Here is a 17,705-nt window from a genome sequence, read left to right as displayed (position 1 = left end):
TCATCCATGCCTTCACATCGTCCCGCCTCGATTATTGCGACTCGTTATATTTTGGCATCATTCAGTTTCAGTGGCGGCTGGTGAATTTTTCTCTGGGAGGCGCTACAGTGGAAATCAGGCAAACGTAAGGTATTTTAATGTACAAAAAGTGCCTTTATTTGTACTCACAGAACTAAATGAACATGTTTTATAACCTGATGGAACTTACTTAGTTTTAGGTAAGTTAAGGTACTTCAATTTGTGCAAATCCTGTATAATAATTATATTTTATTTTACAATTTATGCTGAAAGACTAAAGTAAGCAAAAAGTACCTCAATAAGTATGAAAGAAATCTGATACCACAAACCTTCAGACAATGGAGGGAAATTATAAACACAATAAAACCTATTAGAAAATAAATAAAAATAAAAAAATAAAAATAAATACACAAAAAATTGCCATCTTGTGACTTAAAATGTACATATTTTTTGTTCATAAATTCTCCGTGAGAGATGTGAATGTCTCAGTGACTCTGTGGTTAAATGTCTTTGTCTTACTTTTTACTGCACTACATTTATCTGACAGGTACAGTTACTAGTTACTGACAGGGAGAATTTTACTGCACAGTGGTTACTTTTACTTTTCATACTTTACATACATCATTTCAGATCATGTAAGTGAACAACTCCACAAAATATATAACATATGTCTGGTGTTTCTATACAGTTTACCACAGAAATGTTAAACTAATTAACTTGACATAATGTCAATGTTAATGTTAACATTACTTTGAGTAATTTATACTCAAGTTGGTTTCTGAAATGTTAAATTCATAGATTTTCAGTACTCGACCACTGACAACTATAAATAGAGGTAATGACACTCCAGACCAGAATAATATGATTAAAATATACTTTATTTTAACATATACAGTGTTAACCACACAGGGTACACAACTATGTGATACATAGATAGATAGATAGATAGATAGATAGATAGATAGATAGATAGATAGATAGATAGATAGATAGATAGATTGATTGATTCACAATGGAGTATTTACATGGTCTTCTGTGATTTGGTTGTCGTTTGGAGAGAATCTACCCACTGTGAAGTTAAAGTTGTGTTGATTTCTAGTTGTTTGCCCTGCATCCCTTTAAACCCAAGCAGTGGTACAATGAGTTACACTTTTACACAGCTGCTGGGCTACACAGGACAACAAGGCCACAACAGAGACTTCCTGAGATCTCATTCAGATATAATCAGAGACAATATAAAGCTCAGAGAGATGCTAAAACTTCCAGGTGTTGAGGTGTACTGGCCCAGGACAGAAGAAGAGTCATTCTTGGGGGCTGCGGTCTAAGAGCTTCTTCCTCCACTTACTGAGGGGGGAGAAATAAAACCCTCTCCATCCAGTCTGTCGTCCTTAAATGGTACCCATTCAGGCTCGTCTCCAAATGCCCAAAGAGGGGGAGAACTCATGAGGAGAGCAAAGAAAAAAAAAGCTGCTGGATTGCAGCCACCAGGAATAAACTTTTTGTCCATTCGGCATGAGGTCTAGACGATGCCAAACTGGGCCAGATCGCTCAGCTCCAAGTCACCAAACGCCTCCCAGGGGCAGATGACATCTGCGTCTGCAGGAGAGGAACAAAAGGTTAATGGATCTCACCTTCATCAACTACTGTAGAATAATTTCTGATTGCTTTGATTGATAGTTACCTCCAAGGCCCTCCATCCCAGGAACATCATCAAATCTAAGAGAAAGACAGAGAGTGATGTTAACATGTACCATCTTCATTATCTTACACTTGTGATGAAGCCTCTGCAGTGGTGTTGTGATGTATTTTATTTTCTCGACTCACCCCTTCTGTCCAGCTTTGGGAGCCTTGCTCTTGAACTGCCTGGTCTCCTTCTGCTTGAACTTGGGTGGAGCGGCCTTGGAGCCTCCAGGTGCTGCTGCTGCGGCGGCGTTCATGTCTAAAAGAAAAAAACAAAAATTCATTTTAAAAACATTATTAAGTGAAAAATAAAATGAAAAAGGGAACAAAAGAAACACACAAATGTGTTGTAATTCACAATCTTATCTAAAATTAAATCTGAAGTGTGATTTGGCTCCTCCTCACATGACTGAAGCTGAGCAATCATTGCAAATATTGTCTTTATCATCCACTTTTCAATACCAGTCTATTGTTGTGCATTCCTATTGAAATATGTCTGAAATATGTTGTCCTTATGGTGATGTGCATTTATTTTGGACTTCAGTCCCTCCTCACCTAATCCCCTTAACCGAAGCTTAAACTGTCTTAACTCATATGCTTACATAAACTGTCATAAGTGGATGATTATGGCTAATTTTAAGATGCCAGTTATGTCAGCAAAGTTAAAAACATCCTGGGCTGAAAAACAAAGTGCCAAAACCTGCAGTTCCTCGAGTGTCCGCAGGTTCCAAACGCAAGTCCGTCCCCTTAGAGCCCCATATTGAAATGTACGACTTTACGGAAGAAGTGAACATGTTTAGAGCCTGGTGCAAAGAACGGTTTCAGTCTCCACAACTAATTTCATTTCGTTTGTTTATAAAAAACTGTACAGGAGCTTAAATTTTAATATTATTCACCCTTTTAAATCATATTAAGGCTTGAAGTTATGTATAATTAAGGGTGTCGGGCGGATGCCATCACGGGTGGTTAGCAGCTCAATTCGGTTGAATTTTTGAATTTGCCCAGTTGATCACTGGTGGGATGGAGAAAGCTGGAGCCACCATGCAGTGAGCTTCAAAATGGCACTTCAGAAACCTACGGGTAACATCGAGGAGACGACATCCCTGGTTTAAACAGTCTATGCTTAAGTCAAAATAAATAATAAATAATTAGAAACAATTTATAATTCTCTCTAAAACCTCAGATGGTATTTTTCTAATCTCTGTTTGTGTTCAAACAAATGGGATACAACGTTTATAGAGACGCGGGTCGGCAGCAGTTTGAACTTTGGACAGAGCTTTGCTAGAAGTTTCCTCCTGCTTCCAGTCACTATGCTAAGCTAAGATAATGATCCGCTCGCTCCAACTCCAAACATGACGCACAGGCATTCTCCACCTTCCCATCTAATCTCTCAGGTGAGCAAATTAGTGCATTTACCAGATGGTCAAACTATTTCTCTAAGCTCTATTTGCTGAACTTTTTTATTTTGGGGTTTTCAAATAACAACCTTAAACAGCACTGAAAATACAAAATAAATTATTAGACAATAAATAATTTTGAACTTCTTCTCCTCTGGTCAGATATTTTTAATTTCTAGAAAGAAACTAAGCAATAAAAACCTGAAAGTGTTCTGAAAATGAAAACATGTCAACATGCTAACAAAAAAATAAAATATATTCTATTTATTGATTTTAGGAATTAAATTTTTCTGCATCTCACAAAAATCACAGAATTTTTTGTGCTCACATGTAGCGACGCCTGCAAGCTGGTTCAGTTAGTCAGCTGGAGCTGCACACGTCTGACTATCTGTAGTTTTACACCAAACGTCATCATCATGTTCAATTTCACAGCAACATATTTAAAAGAAAGTCCAACATGTGGCATTAATGCTTTTTAACATCTTAACACAGAAACTATGCCAATGATTTGTTAGAAACTGTCTGTTATTTAAATGAGCTGCAGACTACAGGTACAGTCTGTGCTGCTGCGTGCTGAGCGTCTCACCTGCGTGGTAGTTTGGTGGGAGTTTGGATCGGCGAAGAGAAGCTGGAAGTGCTGAGCAAAGGAAGACCTGCAAAACAAAGAGAAGGTTCTCTTTCTTTTTGCAGTCTCTCTGTCCTGTGCTCTCCCTCAGTGCCTCATTGTTTATATACCTGCGGTGCAAACAGACAAAGCTGCTAATGGAGTTATGGTGGAGTATTTCCAGAGATAATCTGACCCTGAGAACAGCTCGTACCTGTGCTGCAACATGTACCGTCAGCGTCCAGTCCCTGTTTACCCTGTCTGAGTACTGACCCACACGTGAAGCATTCTGAGTCATCGGGAATGAACTGATCATCATTTAATCAGGTTTATTATTGATGTTTGTTGATTAGGAATAATAAAAACAAACAGAAACTGTGGTCAGGACGTTGGATGGATAAGTGTGTAGCAGCCAAAGGAACAGAACAATAAAGTACCTTGAGATGTGAAGAGAGTTTTAGCTTTTATTTTATGTTATTTTTGGCATACATAGGCTGATATTTTGCTTTAAAAATGACAATTCTTCTGTTAACATACATTTTTCTTTTAGTTTTTTGTTTCACATTTGCTCTGGCAATACAAGCATAAAACCCCTTTGAATTTGAATTTTGCTCCTCATCATTTTTATTATTATTTATTTTGGGAATAATGTAACTTGGAGAAAGCTCAGTCTGTGAAACAGTAGTCATCTGATCTGAGGTGCTTTATCAACGTGCTGCTGGAGCACAGATTAGATCGGATAAATTAGATTAGTTTACAAGCAATTAGTTCAGCTGATAGATTAGAGCAGCGTGGCACATGGGAGCGTGGGAGACAACATAGTCCTTATGCTAGACCTATTAGGTCAGTGACTGATGAGCCAATCCAATTTTGGCCCTCTTTGGATCTCTATCAATCATTCATAAATATGAAATGATGAAAAAATATGGAAAAAGACTATAATTGTGATTTTATTTAAATAACCTGCTAACATTCTAAGTGTATGATTGTTCATATCGTTTATTAGAAGATCATCATTTTATTAGTTGGATAATGAAACCATTCATCAGTTCGTCAGAAGCTGTTTAAATAAAGGGATAAACAGAGTGAATGAAAAGGTGCTAAATTCAGCATAGTGTTTATTAAAACAACAAGCTACGTCTAATTACAAAGGCGCATTGTTATTTCTTGTAATTTTGTGCATAATGTTTCTTTTCCAGCTGTGAAAGCTAATAAAGTGGAGAAAAAAAAATAATCAGTGCTTTGCATTGACTGATGTTTAATACTGTGGATCATTCAAAATGGTTTGGCATCTCTGTGTTAAACTGGTTTTATTCATATCTACAAAACAGGACTCTTGTTGTTGGTGATTGTTTTATGGAGTACCTCAGGAGTCAGTCCTTGGCCCCCTGCTATTCTTCATTTACATGTTCAAAAACACACAAATTATCAGCACTCACTGATAAATGGTTTACTTGTTTATTGTGGGCAAAAAAAACAAACAAACAAACAAAAAAAAAAACAGAACAAACACAAACATGTTTCAGCTCCTCATCATCAGTGTGATCCAGAACAGCAGAAATGGCAATTTGTAAATCAGTGAAATAATCAGCAAAAAGAATACATGATGTATGATAGTAAACATCTGTGAAGGAAGCTTCTGTGAATGAACCAACTAGAAACAGCCTCTTCTAATGAAGCGGGACCGACCACGAAAAAGGAACAACTATCACAAACTGAAAGATGATCGATATATGAGCCAGTGGTAAACATCTTATATTGTGAAAATCTTTTTCTCAGATTTTTCCAGTATAGTATGTGTGTAGGAGTGTGGCTAAAATCAGTCTCTGCACACGGACTCAGGGGCGCCGCCAAAAATCTTGGGCCCCTGGAAGATTATATAGATAAGGCCCGGGCCCTTAGAATTGTCCTAACTCCAGGGGACAGCGGTTTGCACCAGTTTGGTAGAATGACTCATTTATACATGACTGTCCAGGACTGGAAACATACAGCATGAAACCATAAAAATGGCTTTATAGTCAGATTAATAGATGATTGATTGAAAGGATAAAGATGCACAGAAATGATTATAACAAAAGGTACAGTAAAGAAAGAAAAACTCTCATTCTATCACAAATGAAGAACGATAATACATTAATCTATGCTTAAAAAAAACACTCATTAAAGTTCTATGAAAACAGAGGAGTCAATAAATAGACGATTTGTTTATAATGGGAACACACAGCATGTGCAGTCAAATAAATTTGCAGCTACATGACCTGCTTACTCAGTTCAATCATAAAACCATTCAATTAACAAATCCACCCGTACGGTCAGATCAAAACTTGATGGGAATAGACACAGAATAATTATTACGTAGGAATTTATTCCCCGACTGCCTTTAAAATAGACCAGCATCAATACTATAATTCTGAGGGGTTTAAAAGTACAAAGTACACAGTGATAACAGAAGAGGAGAATATCTTCTTCTAAACAATGGTGTGGACAGTACCACAATACAGGAACATTCAGAGTAGACAGACTCTCTTTTACACTGTGTACTAGACTTGATTAACAAACTCTACACCGCCCTAGATAGTACTACACAATACAAGACAGTACTTAATAATGCTAGACAGTACTGGATACTAGACAGTTCTAGAAACTACCAGAAAATACTAGACAGTACTAGAAGATAATAGACAGTTCAAGAAACTACTAGACAATACTAGACAGTACTAGATAATACTAGACAGTTCTAGACAGTACTAATAAATACATCTGTTAAGCCACAAAACTTGCTAGCAAAGTGCATGAACTCCCTGGTCAAATTGTACTTTTTATCTCCACTTCCATGTTACCATGACAACATTATCAACAAACAAAATATTAGGTTCTATTTTATGCAGATGACTTGTAGCTTTATTTCTCTTTCCAACCCAAACAGTAACAATCGACTCTCAGTGAATACCTTGATGAAATTAAAAACTGGTTGTCAAATAATCTCCTTCAAATAAATAAAGAAAAATCTGAGGTCAAATCTGCTTTGTGCTTGATTTTGAATGTTTTTTTGCTGTTTTGTACTTGATTTTCTTTATAGTCTTTATAGTGTATATAAACAAATAGAGTAATGATGTAAAATGCCTGCTTTGTAAGAGAGAATGATGGATGATTCTTTCAATAAAAAATTAATTATGTTCCCATATTGTATGGGACTGTCCGAAACTGTTCTGGAGAATATTATAAATTATTAATTATTATTAATACATTATTATAATATTATAAATGACATCACAGTCATTAAAAGTTATACTCCATGGGCATGATATGTGTATTTTAAAGGTGTTATTGATAATTGCAAGAAAAATTATAAGCATTTCTGGATGAAATCAACCCCCTACAGTGGGGAAATGGACTAAGAGACTGAGACAGGAGTATATAAAGGAAGAACTAACTGCACAACTGCAAATGAAAAAAGACATTTTGGGTGGAGTTGGACACCTGTAGCTCAGTATTTGGCTGAATAGAATACTTTAAAGATGATATTTATCTTATTTTTATTGTTTTACATGTTATTTCTTGCTTGTGTTATTTTCCCTTCTTAAGAAGTGTGATTGGTAATCAGAAATGCTGGAGGATCTTTGTTGTCAAGGAACATTCAAGATTGTAAGTGATCAATGTATTACCTTGGTACTAAATAAAACTAGTTTTAAAAGATCATTAATGTCAGGTGTCTTTTTGGAAACACAGCAGTAACTTTCTGTTTCAGCTTTGAGGGTCATCTGAGAGACAGACAGACAGACAGACTGACCGACAGACAGACGGACGGACGGACGGACGGACAGACAGACAGACAGACCCTGCAGGGTCGACAGAGGACAACAACACCACTGACTGCAGTATATTTGGCGGGAGGTGGTTCGTGTTTAGATTGGATTACACCTGACGACCTGCATTATGAGGGAGTGATGTAAGCCTCGACCCACACAGATCACTTTGTTACTTAACTCACCGCAACCTGGCTGTAACCAGATCTGTTACAGGAGTGTAAACAAATTAATGCTACAGAACATCAGAGGAACATCAGAGCAGAGGTCACAGAGTTCATGCTGTAGATTTCAATAATATAATTTGATAAGTGGGACAAATCTTGTCTACCATTTTTTTTGACTGTTAATACCAACACTTTAATTCAATTTTTTTTAACAATGTATCATTTAATGATTTATATATATGAAATATCTGTCATTTATGAAATGTTTTGGTTTGCTTTAATTGTTTAATTTCTAAATTTGTCCCAGACAAGAATTCACAGCTTCAAGCAACTTAAAAAGGTGTTAAAAAGCCTTCAATATGTAAAACTAACAATACTTGAGTCCCAAGTTTTCATCAACTCCATCAAACTTTTATAACAATATGATTTAATCAGGCATAAAAAGGGTCAGCTATACCCTATGGACCCCTGTCTCACTTTCTGGTTTAAAAAAAGCAGGAATACTGCTCAAGAACTGGTAAACTTTCTATTTTAAGACAAATTCATTCACTAATATTTCTATCAGATGTGTCTCAACCATAACATGTCAACTCTGTGGTCCTTCTAAATCAAAGCTGATTTTGATTAACATTTAGAGACTCTGAGACACTTTAAAAAATAAAATGTGTTGAGAAATGAAAAAAAAAGTAACATTTTGTCGACACCACAACATGTCAACTTGGGGAGATTTTCCATCTGACAGAGCTGACATTTAATTTTATCATTTTATTTAATCATTTAATCATTTATTTAAACATTTGATCATAAGTTTAGTCCTCTTAGGAGCTTTAATAGCCAAGAGTTTGATATTTTAAAATATATTTTCCAGCATCATCGAAGACTAAACATGGAAACCAAAGTAAAGTTTTGTCCCAATTCCCAAGAATGACTGTTTTATATTGAAGGGTTCATGATCTAATGGAGTGGAGCAGGTCAGAAAAAACTTTTTCCCTCCTCCATGTTGTTCTCCTCAATATAACATGACTCACTGAAATTGGTTGAAAGGAGGCCCAGCTTCAGTGTACTAACATGGCCGACAGTCTGCTCTCACTGCTCACCTGACCTGCATCAGCCTCGTCAGCACTGCCCTGTTTCCAGTATGTTCTGCAGCCAATCAGCTCCTTTCTTTTCTCCTGTTTCCTCACTTCATTGTCCTTACCTGTGCTTCCTGTGCACAGGTGAGAGCAATAAATGTAATCCTTTTAACCCTATCCACCTGCCGTTCCCTGCATTTAGGCAGTTTCTGCTCAGGTGTGTTCAGTGCATGTTGTATCTCATCATGGAGAAAAGCTTTGCCTCCCTCTGGTGGAGCAACAGGGAATATATTATGTATGACCAGCAGTTCACAGGTCTCAATAAATTAAAAGAAAAAGTGTTCAACTAGGAAATTTATTTATTAATATCAACAAATATGAAAATAATGAATTCATTTTTATCAGCATGATTAACATTTGTTTTATTTTATGAAACTCATATACACTTAAATATTATTATTATTATTATTTTTTACAGAGAACCTGGCAGTGATTGGCTTATCTCTCTCTCTCTCTCACACACACACACACACACACACACACACACACACGCACGCACACACACACACACACACACACACACACACACACACACACTAGGGTCTGGACGGGCCTTCAGAGGTTTCAGAGAACATGTTTACTTCCATGATGTCCTGCAGGAGAAGCAGAGAAAATGTCAGCGTCACATCCATGTTTGATTATTCCTTTTCTTTCTTTCTGTCTTTCTTTTCAACTAAACTGGATTCTTCTTCACTGTTGTCCTTTTCTTGTGATACATGTGCACATTTACTACAAACAGGCAGCAGGACTTCTGTTTTCAACACGTTTTTCAACACATTAGTATGACTTCTACCAAAGTGAAGTATCTGTAAACTTCTTCAAGACATGATAATAATCATTTTATTTAAACGATGTGATGACGTACAGTGACTCGGCTGCTTCCACTCTGTTATCCCAGCGTTGCTGAGGTAAACGTCTGTGACGTGAAGGGCATGTGTCTGGTCCGCATGCGGAGCACCTGTCTGCTGGATAAACTGCTGCAGCTTACACTGTCTCAGGTCCTTGTTCAGCTCCTCCATAATCTCCCATCTGTCCTACAGGAAGCAGGGAGGATTATATCACCAACAGATATTTACATTAGGTAATTATGTTATATGAGCCAGCCTGTCCTCTGGTCATGTAATCAGTACTGGAAATCAGTATACTGTTTTCTTCCCTTTCTCCTAAAGTCAGAGCCCCTTTAGAAAATGAAAGAAAAAGAGAAAAACCCATAAAATGCCTCCAGTGTGCACATGAACGTGGCTCCAAGCTAAGAATCTACAGTGAAGATTCAGTCTAAAACACGGTGGGGGCTTTAGGAGACCTGGATTACACCAGATTGAATTTTCATTTTTGGGTGAACTATCCCTTAAACAATAGATGTAACCCTTTAACCAATGTGCATCAGAAAACATATTTACATAGGTTACCATATCTGCATACACAAAATATTAATGTAGTTCATATTTTGTCCTACAATAGTTACTGCAAGTGGATATTAACAAATACAGTGGGTGTGACTATTTGTGTTTCATGTAAAAGCTAACATGAATATGATAGTTCCAGTTTTCTCTTTTCCATCAAACTCAGAACCATCAGGACTGTTTGCTTTTCATCAGTGAAGCAGATTTGCATTTCAAATCCACAAAAGTTGAACTGGTTTCTGATGAAACTGATCGATTTGAGTCTGTCACTGTCATAAATAAATTCTGGTGTGATGATGATAATGAAGGATAATGAGGGAGTTGTACCTGTAGTTGTTCCTCTGCAGTTTGTATCTGCCTCTGTGTCTCTGTCAGTGCTGCATCCAGTTCGTCTGCCTGCTGCAGGCGGTGGTGGAGCTCCTGCTTCAGGGGCCTCAGGACCTTGTCTGACTGCTGGGGGCCCGTCTGAGAGCTCAGCCTGTGGACGGTGAGTTTCAAGTCCTGTTCTAGATGTGAAGAACGGACCTGTAGCTCGTTGATCTGATGGCTGTGATCATCAATCGATGACTCTATCTGGTGCAGACGTCTGTGCATATCTGTTGATAACAGTGTTAAAGGGAGAATTCACCTCTTTTCATGTGGATGTCCGCTGAGTGTTGCTGGTAAATGTAGCTACCATCTGAGTCAGTTATACAGTTTAAGTTCATTTAATAATTTTGAGACAAATACAAGAATAATTCACTTTTAAGTAAACAATATTTTTTTTGTTTAAGTGTCAAAATAAATAAATCAATAAATATTTGGGAACATAAAACCTGGTAACATCTGTGTCAGATGATCTGTCTTATATTTTCACAGCAGAACTTATTTTCTTTGTTGCTGTAGATTTGTGTTATTATTGTTGCAGATTTCCTTTCTTACTCCTCTTGAGTTAATGAGGTATGCAGTTATTTTTACTTATGCTGATTAGATATACTTACGAGTTTGCATGGTAATGACATGATAGCTTACATTTACACTGAATATACAGCAATCTAATTATCTCTGACCTTACAGCTGGATTTACAAGCTGTGTAATGTTTGCATAACCAGCTGCTGTCACACAGGAATATCCCAATTTCAGATCAATAAAGTACATCCATCCATGTATCATAGATCTGAACAGGTTTGAAGACGTACCTCGTTCTCTGTCCATCTCCTCCTGTAGCTGCTTCTCCCAGAGTTCTGTGTGTCTCAGCTCGGCCTCGTTCTGCATCAGCCGCTGCTCCAGATCCTCCAGTTCTCCTGCAGGGACCACAGTCAGACTGGGGACCAGAGTGAACGAGCTCTGTCGCTCCCACACCTCCGTCTCTCTCTCCAGAGACTGAAGGTGAACCTCCAGGTCCTGTAGCCTCCTCTGCTGCTGCAGAATCTGCCTGAACACCTCCTCTTTGGAAGACGAAGAGGGAATCGACCTTGCAGGATGGAGAGGGTCCAGGAAAGAGACTGGGGACGCTCGTGGTTCTGGGGAGGCTCGGGGAGACGGAGACCAGGCCCTGTTTGGTTTAGTCCTCCTGGGGAGTGTTGAGGGACCTAGGTTGAAGGTCAGAGCCTTGTGTGGACCCCCGCGTTTGAGGGGCTCTGGTTCTGAGGGTCTGGGCAGGGGGAGATGTCTCTCTGTGGTGGGGCTGTGTGGACCCTCACTGAAGGTGGGACCGGTCCTCCGCAGGATGAACTGGACCTCCGAGGCCAGCTGTCCCAGCTGAGACAGATGATGAAGAGGACAGTCATCAGCAGCAAGCCGTCTTTCAGTCCCTCGTAACTTTAAGATGAGAACGTAGCGACCCGTCTGACCTGTGGAAAAAACACATGCATGAAGGGTTATTATTAATTAATTAACTACAAAAGAGACAGTTCACCCCAAATTCAAAAATACAAATTTTCCTCTGGCCTGTAGTGCTGTTTATCCATCCAGACAGTTTTGGTGTGAGTTGCAGAGGTTTGGAGACAGAGATGTCTGACTCATCTCCAGTATACTGGGACAAAATGACATTTAGCTTTTGGTGCTCAAAGCACAAAAAAAATGCATTTGAAAAATTTAAAATCTGTGTCTCTTTCCAAAAATTGTGAACTGATTAGTGCAGATAATCCACAGATCTTGTTGTGAGCAGTTTCATGTAGGAACTACTTTCTTTATAGTAAAAAAGAAAAAATGCTGGTTTTGTGCTCCTTTGTTTCTTTTCTCAAACATTATTATTTGCAAGAACAGATAATTATAAGGCATAAATAAATGGGAGATCCTGGCAAAAACAGGGCTGTGATTGGTCAGTGATATCATGGGTTTATATTTAATATCTCTTTATTTTTCTTTATACCTGCAATAAGATTAAATATTTAATTTGAACATGATTTTTCATGTGATACCAGAGATCTTTGTATATATGTGCTTTGTTGTCTGTTGTAAAATTTATGGCTTGGGTCTCTTTCCAAAAATCACGACCCAGTTACTCTTTCACATCATTTTTTTTTTTTTTTTTTGCCTTTGTGTTATGGATTTTATGGAGTTTTCATCTTGTTATGTCTTTCATGTAGTTCTCATTTTGTTACATCATTTTATCTTGTCATGCCCTTAAGTCATTTTCATCTTGTTACACCTTTTCTTTTACATCATTTTCATCTGTGTTTTTTTTTTACACTGTTTTCTTCACATTCCATCGTTTATGTCATTTTCTTCTTGCATTAGACAAAAGTAATGAGCCTGTTTTAAAAATGTAAGGAATAAAGATAAAAGGTTGTCAGCAAAAAAATCAAGTAAGTACAGAAACCTAATAAATCTACTTAAATACAGTAATAAAGTATTTCTACTTAGTTACTTCCCATACCTATGTATAAAGTTGTCTTTATCTTTTTTATTTCAATTTAACAGTATTGCTTTTAAATGTGTTTGGGGGGAAACCAGCATTGAACAATAACCACTAATACAAACTGTGTAGGTACTTATTTTTGCCAGTATGGATGTTAAGTAGATCTAATATTGCATCCATAATCTTTTAAAAAGATTCATAACTACATCTTTGAACCAGAGGAAGCCACAGGTGAAACATGTTGTTCGCTTTTAATAAAATCAAAGTAACTCAGTTCAGTGTTTGGTGGTTCATGTTGATGATTCTACATTTTTGTTGTACATAACATGTTGCAAGGATAATATATAGTTGCTACACAATTCCAAGGACATTTATTTTGTTACTTTATTTGAGTGAAATATTTAGCAGATTGCAGTAAAACCTTTGACATTTTATTTCATTAACAACAGTTCAAAATTAAATAATAATATGCAGGACAAAGTAACTAAGGTGCTTGTTAACATTCTGAGTTTTACAAGCAGCATCTCTGTTTCTTTAAAATCTGCGGATAATATGTGAGATTAAAACTGAAAGACTCACCTATTGCTTGTGCCAGAGCTATGACGACATCCTGACAGGAAGTGTTCAGTGACAGGCCACACACCACTCTGACCACACCGTCCACCCACACCTTCAGCTCCATCACTCACCTGCAAGGAGGAAGCTGGACACGTCACTAAACTGTACTTCTAACCCATAACTTTAAAAAAATATATACAATCAATAAATGTTATTGTAAATCAAAAAGGAAACATAAGATATAAAAAACCCACATCAAAACCATCACTGATGAAATTGGGTGATGTCAATATATAGCTTAAGAAAATGGACTGTCTGCTGTCAGAGATTTATACCATAGCTGCAGATGTTGCAGATCAATGGGCTGATAAATAACTACAGATAAATAAACACAAAAAAACAAACAAATGACAATATTGAACTTTCATATAATTTTTGCATCAGTGACATAAGGTAGACATTGATTTGCAGTGATGGAACACAGAGTATATATTCATTTAAAAGTATCAGAAGTAAAACTCTTACAAATAAAAGTCCTGTATTCAAATTGTACTAGCAGTATAATTAAAATGTACTTAAAATACCAAAATTAAAAGTACTCATGATCCAAAATAGTTAAAGCTCTCAAATAAATGTAGATGAGATGTAGTTGCGTGGAAATATGTTGCAGAAAATGGAAATTTAGTAAAGTGGGCCTGCAAGTTCCCCAAACTTTTACTTCATTATGGTACTTGACTAAATGTACTTAGTTACTTTACAGTCACTCCAGCCTGATTTCTTATTGATAAACAGCCAGTTTAATTTCCAGGAAATGTCCAGTATCATTACTCACATTTCAATATCACAATAAAAACATTATATTGCATTATACATTATATTATATTATATTATATATTGTACATTATAATGTACAACAAGTTGAAATGAGTTTAAATGCTTTATTTAAATGCTGTGACTGCCACAAATGGAATTTAGTTCACATTGTATGGAAAAGTATTTTGCATCTGATGTTCAGGCGTCTTGTGTGCAGAGGAAGTCTGTTTAATCTAAGTGTCTTTGTGGTTTGTACTTATTTTGCGTGACATTTGTCTGAGAGCGTGAGACGGAGTCAGAAAGTGGTAACTCCCTAACATTTATCTGATGGCAAGAGTTAAACTTCTGGTTATTCAACATTAGATAAGATCATAGACAGATAGATGTAGATGATTCTCTCTCCAAACAAACACAGCACACAGCATGCTCTGTTAAACTCACTGTCCAGTTTCTGTAAACCAAACTCTAATTATTAGCTAAGTGCATAATGAAAATTACTTAAATAATTCTGTTTTTAACAAAGAATCAACTAAACTAACAATATGAGACAAAGTCACCAGACTTCTCAGCATGAACCACATTTAAAAATGTAATTATTTTAATGCATACAAGTTAATGTGATCATTCAGTACAAATCTGAATAAGAGTATGATAATGGAGTTGTGGAGAAAACTGGGAGCTGGGAGAAAATGTGTTGACACGGGGCTCTTAAAACAAGAACAGTTTTCACTGAAACTGACTGTCTGACACGTTTTTAGCTTTTAGATTTCAGTGTTTTCTTTGATGACTCAAATTAAGATTTAATCAAGTGTCCATTAGAAACACCCATACAGCCGTATCACACACTACTTTCACTGAATAGAATAAAGGGATTTGATTACCCACATTAATTTTTCTAATCTATATAGATACACATCGATAATCTCAATTCAAACTGGACAGTACAGCAGCAGCAGAATTAACTTTAGTACTTTTCATTGAATTTTTATGTAAGTAAGAAGTTCTGTATGGGAAAACTAAGCTAGTTACACAAATAGAACACAATGAATAACTGTATCCTTGTTGCAGACGTCTCTTGGCATTAGTAAAATTAAAAATAAAACCTGGAGGGAGTGTTAGTCTGATTATTATTATTATTCTTTTTGTGTACGGGTTCACAGAACCATGTTTGTTTACAATAACACGGCTTCATCACAAACATAAAATGTCATGGCAACAACACGTTAAATGTCTTTTTTATTATGCTTTTCATCATAGCAAAATTTACTTTAAGTGCTAAAAATAAGTCTAGCATTGCTCTTTGTGCAGTAAAATGGACGCTGTCAGTGTTTAACTATTAGATTGGATGTTTTTGCAGTAATATTACTGCTGCATTTATGTGTACGTTGGATTTTATGGATGTAGATGTTTGAGGTTGAGCTAATTTTAGCTACTTTATTACTGTTGGGTAGTTTAATGCACAGCAGTGCATCATGTTCATCATGATTATCACATGTATGCACCCTCTGAAAATTTACAGTATGTTATTTTAGAGAAAATGTCTATGTTGTACATCATGGAATAGCCTAAAGATATATAGATATTAACTGGACCAGACATTTTTTTTATTTAACTTGTTCCTTTCAGACAACAGAAGAACCTTCAGAGTGATCCGTTTTTCACTCCAGGCAAGTTTAAATTTTGCACAAGGAAATCGGTGCTTGACAGTGACGTGTGTGAAGGTTTGCGTCTGTGTAGTTTTGCCGTGTTTGCAGGAGAAGACACTCAGGTTTGCTGAGGGCAGGAATGTGGCAGAACACGCTGACATTCCTGGAGAACTGAGGCTCCACCCACACATACCTCCTCTCTCTGTTTACTAACTTCTACTGTCAGTTTCACCCTCATTCAGAAACTAGTCCTCAAAACCTTAGAAACTTACTGCAAAGAATATGTGGATAATCATGAATTTCAGAACCTTTGAAAACATTTAAGACTTGAAACTGACCCCATCGCTCCTCATTTTCCTGATAGAAAAATACATTTGCTGCCTTAAATAGTACATTTCCCCCATGAGAGCATTCTTGTTATTGGGTGAAAAAAAGCATTTAAATTTCATTTGGAGATTTTTGTCTTGAAATTAGATTCTTTTTAAGTTTAAAGTACATTTTTGAGTGCACTGGCTAGATTATAAATGAATAGTATTCAACACACTACACCTTCTTCATTCCATGACTTCTAAACGAAGACTCGCTATCATAAAAGTGCTTTTACATAAATGTTTGTTTTATCTGCACCTTCTCCTGGGTTTGTGTCTGGCTTGTCTTGAGCTGATCGCAAAATGTTTTTAACTGATTAAAAATATATTGACAGTTAAGTAAAGAAGCTCTGATGCCATTATGTTCAATGTAATTTTGATTTTAATGAAGACAAATTACAATGTATATGTATTTACAATGAATGTCTTTCCATGCTGGAATTTAAAGTAACAGACCAACAAACAACTGCTGTCTGCATAACAAAGATCACAAATGAGACTCTTTCTCTCTTGAAGAACTAACTGAACTTTTATGACACATTAATCAGCGTTAGTCCAACTGGGTTTCAGGGTCATTAGAGAGGATTTTAACACACTCACCTGTTAGTTGAAGCTTCTCTCAGTTTCATTGATGATCCTTTTTCTTCCTCACTGTTGTGTGTTCAGGCTGGTGGGCGGCTGTGACCCAAACACTCACCTACAGACACACTTCAGCTGAGGAGGAGGAGTGAAACTGAGGAATGCACCCTGTCTGGATGAGCTGCATGAAATGTGACGTCACACTGGAAGTGTTGCGAGGTAATTAACTATACTTTTGATTTCTTTTTTCCCTCCGTTCCTTCATGTTAATGCCCAAAACTAGAAATATTCTGACACTTTCTTTTTATTGCATTTTCTTATTCACTTGACAAAACATAACAACAAAATAAAAATAAAATAAAATCACATCCCTAGTGAGTGTATGTTTCTTATGCTTATTGCTTTGTGTCAGTCCACTTGCATTTTTGTTATTGATGTTGATTCTTTGGGCTTTTTGTTCACTTTGGGCATCTTGTGTTATTTGAATCTTTCTAGACCATTTCCTGGTAAATGATTTTTTGCTAGCAGCCAGTCAAGTCTTAAAAGTAGAACACCTAAAGAATCTGTTGGTATAAACAGAAATGGAAACAGTACTGAAAGTCTGAATTCAAGTACAAGTACTGTTACATTGCTAAAATATTACTGAATTACATGTAAAATATTTTAGTGAAAGTACAGTTTTATTTCTCC

The 17,705-nt window shown here is 36.6% G+C and overlaps 2 protein-coding genes across 3 annotated transcripts; both read right to left on the bottom strand.

Annotated features, from left to right (window-relative positions):
- Positions 1 to 878: 878 nt before the first annotated feature.
- Positions 879 to 3,830, bottom strand: LOC146332460 (retinal cone rhodopsin-sensitive cGMP 3',5'-cyclic phosphodiesterase subunit gamma-like). Its single transcript, XM_084716650.1, has 4 exons — positions 3,682 to 3,830; positions 1,843 to 1,957; positions 1,700 to 1,734; positions 879 to 1,614 (listed from the first exon to the last, which is right to left on the bottom strand). Exons 2-4 carry the CDS (start codon positions 1,953 to 1,955, stop codon positions 1,538 to 1,540), a joined length of 225 nt encoding a protein of 74 aa, XP_084572776.1. The 5' UTR covers positions 1,956 to 1,957; positions 3,682 to 3,830; the 3' UTR covers positions 879 to 1,537.
- Positions 3,831 to 9,148: 5,318 nt separating this feature from the next.
- LOC146332459 (ras association domain-containing protein 7-like) lies at positions 9,149 to 17,159 on the bottom strand. Of its 2 annotated transcripts, none has more exons than XR_014769937.1 (6): positions 17,037 to 17,159; positions 13,631 to 13,740; positions 11,388 to 12,041; positions 10,536 to 10,804; positions 9,671 to 9,834; positions 9,149 to 9,398 (listed from the first exon to the last, which is right to left on the bottom strand). XR_014769937.1 is itself a non-coding variant. In XM_084716291.1 (6 exons), coding segments are annotated over exons 2-6 (1,197 nt in total). In that variant the 5' UTR covers positions 13,734 to 13,740; positions 17,037 to 17,159; the 3' UTR covers positions 9,156 to 9,396. The 2 variants fall into 2 exon arrangements, 1 of the variants encoding a protein (XP_084572417.1); XM_084716291.1 differs by having other exon boundaries at positions 9,156 to 9,398; positions 9,671 to 9,839.
- Positions 17,160 to 17,705: the final 546 nt, after the last annotated feature.

This window comes from Lutjanus erythropterus, chromosome 1 (genome assembly GCF_056507025.1).
Source record: "Lutjanus erythropterus isolate fLutEry1 chromosome 1, fLutEry1.hap2, whole genome shotgun sequence".
Classification (NCBI taxonomy): Eukaryota; Metazoa; Chordata; class Actinopteri; order Lutjaniformes; family Lutjanidae; genus Lutjanus; species Lutjanus erythropterus.
The sequence above is the reverse complement of the archived record's forward strand: the minus strand, read 5'-3'. Positions and strand labels throughout refer to the sequence as shown.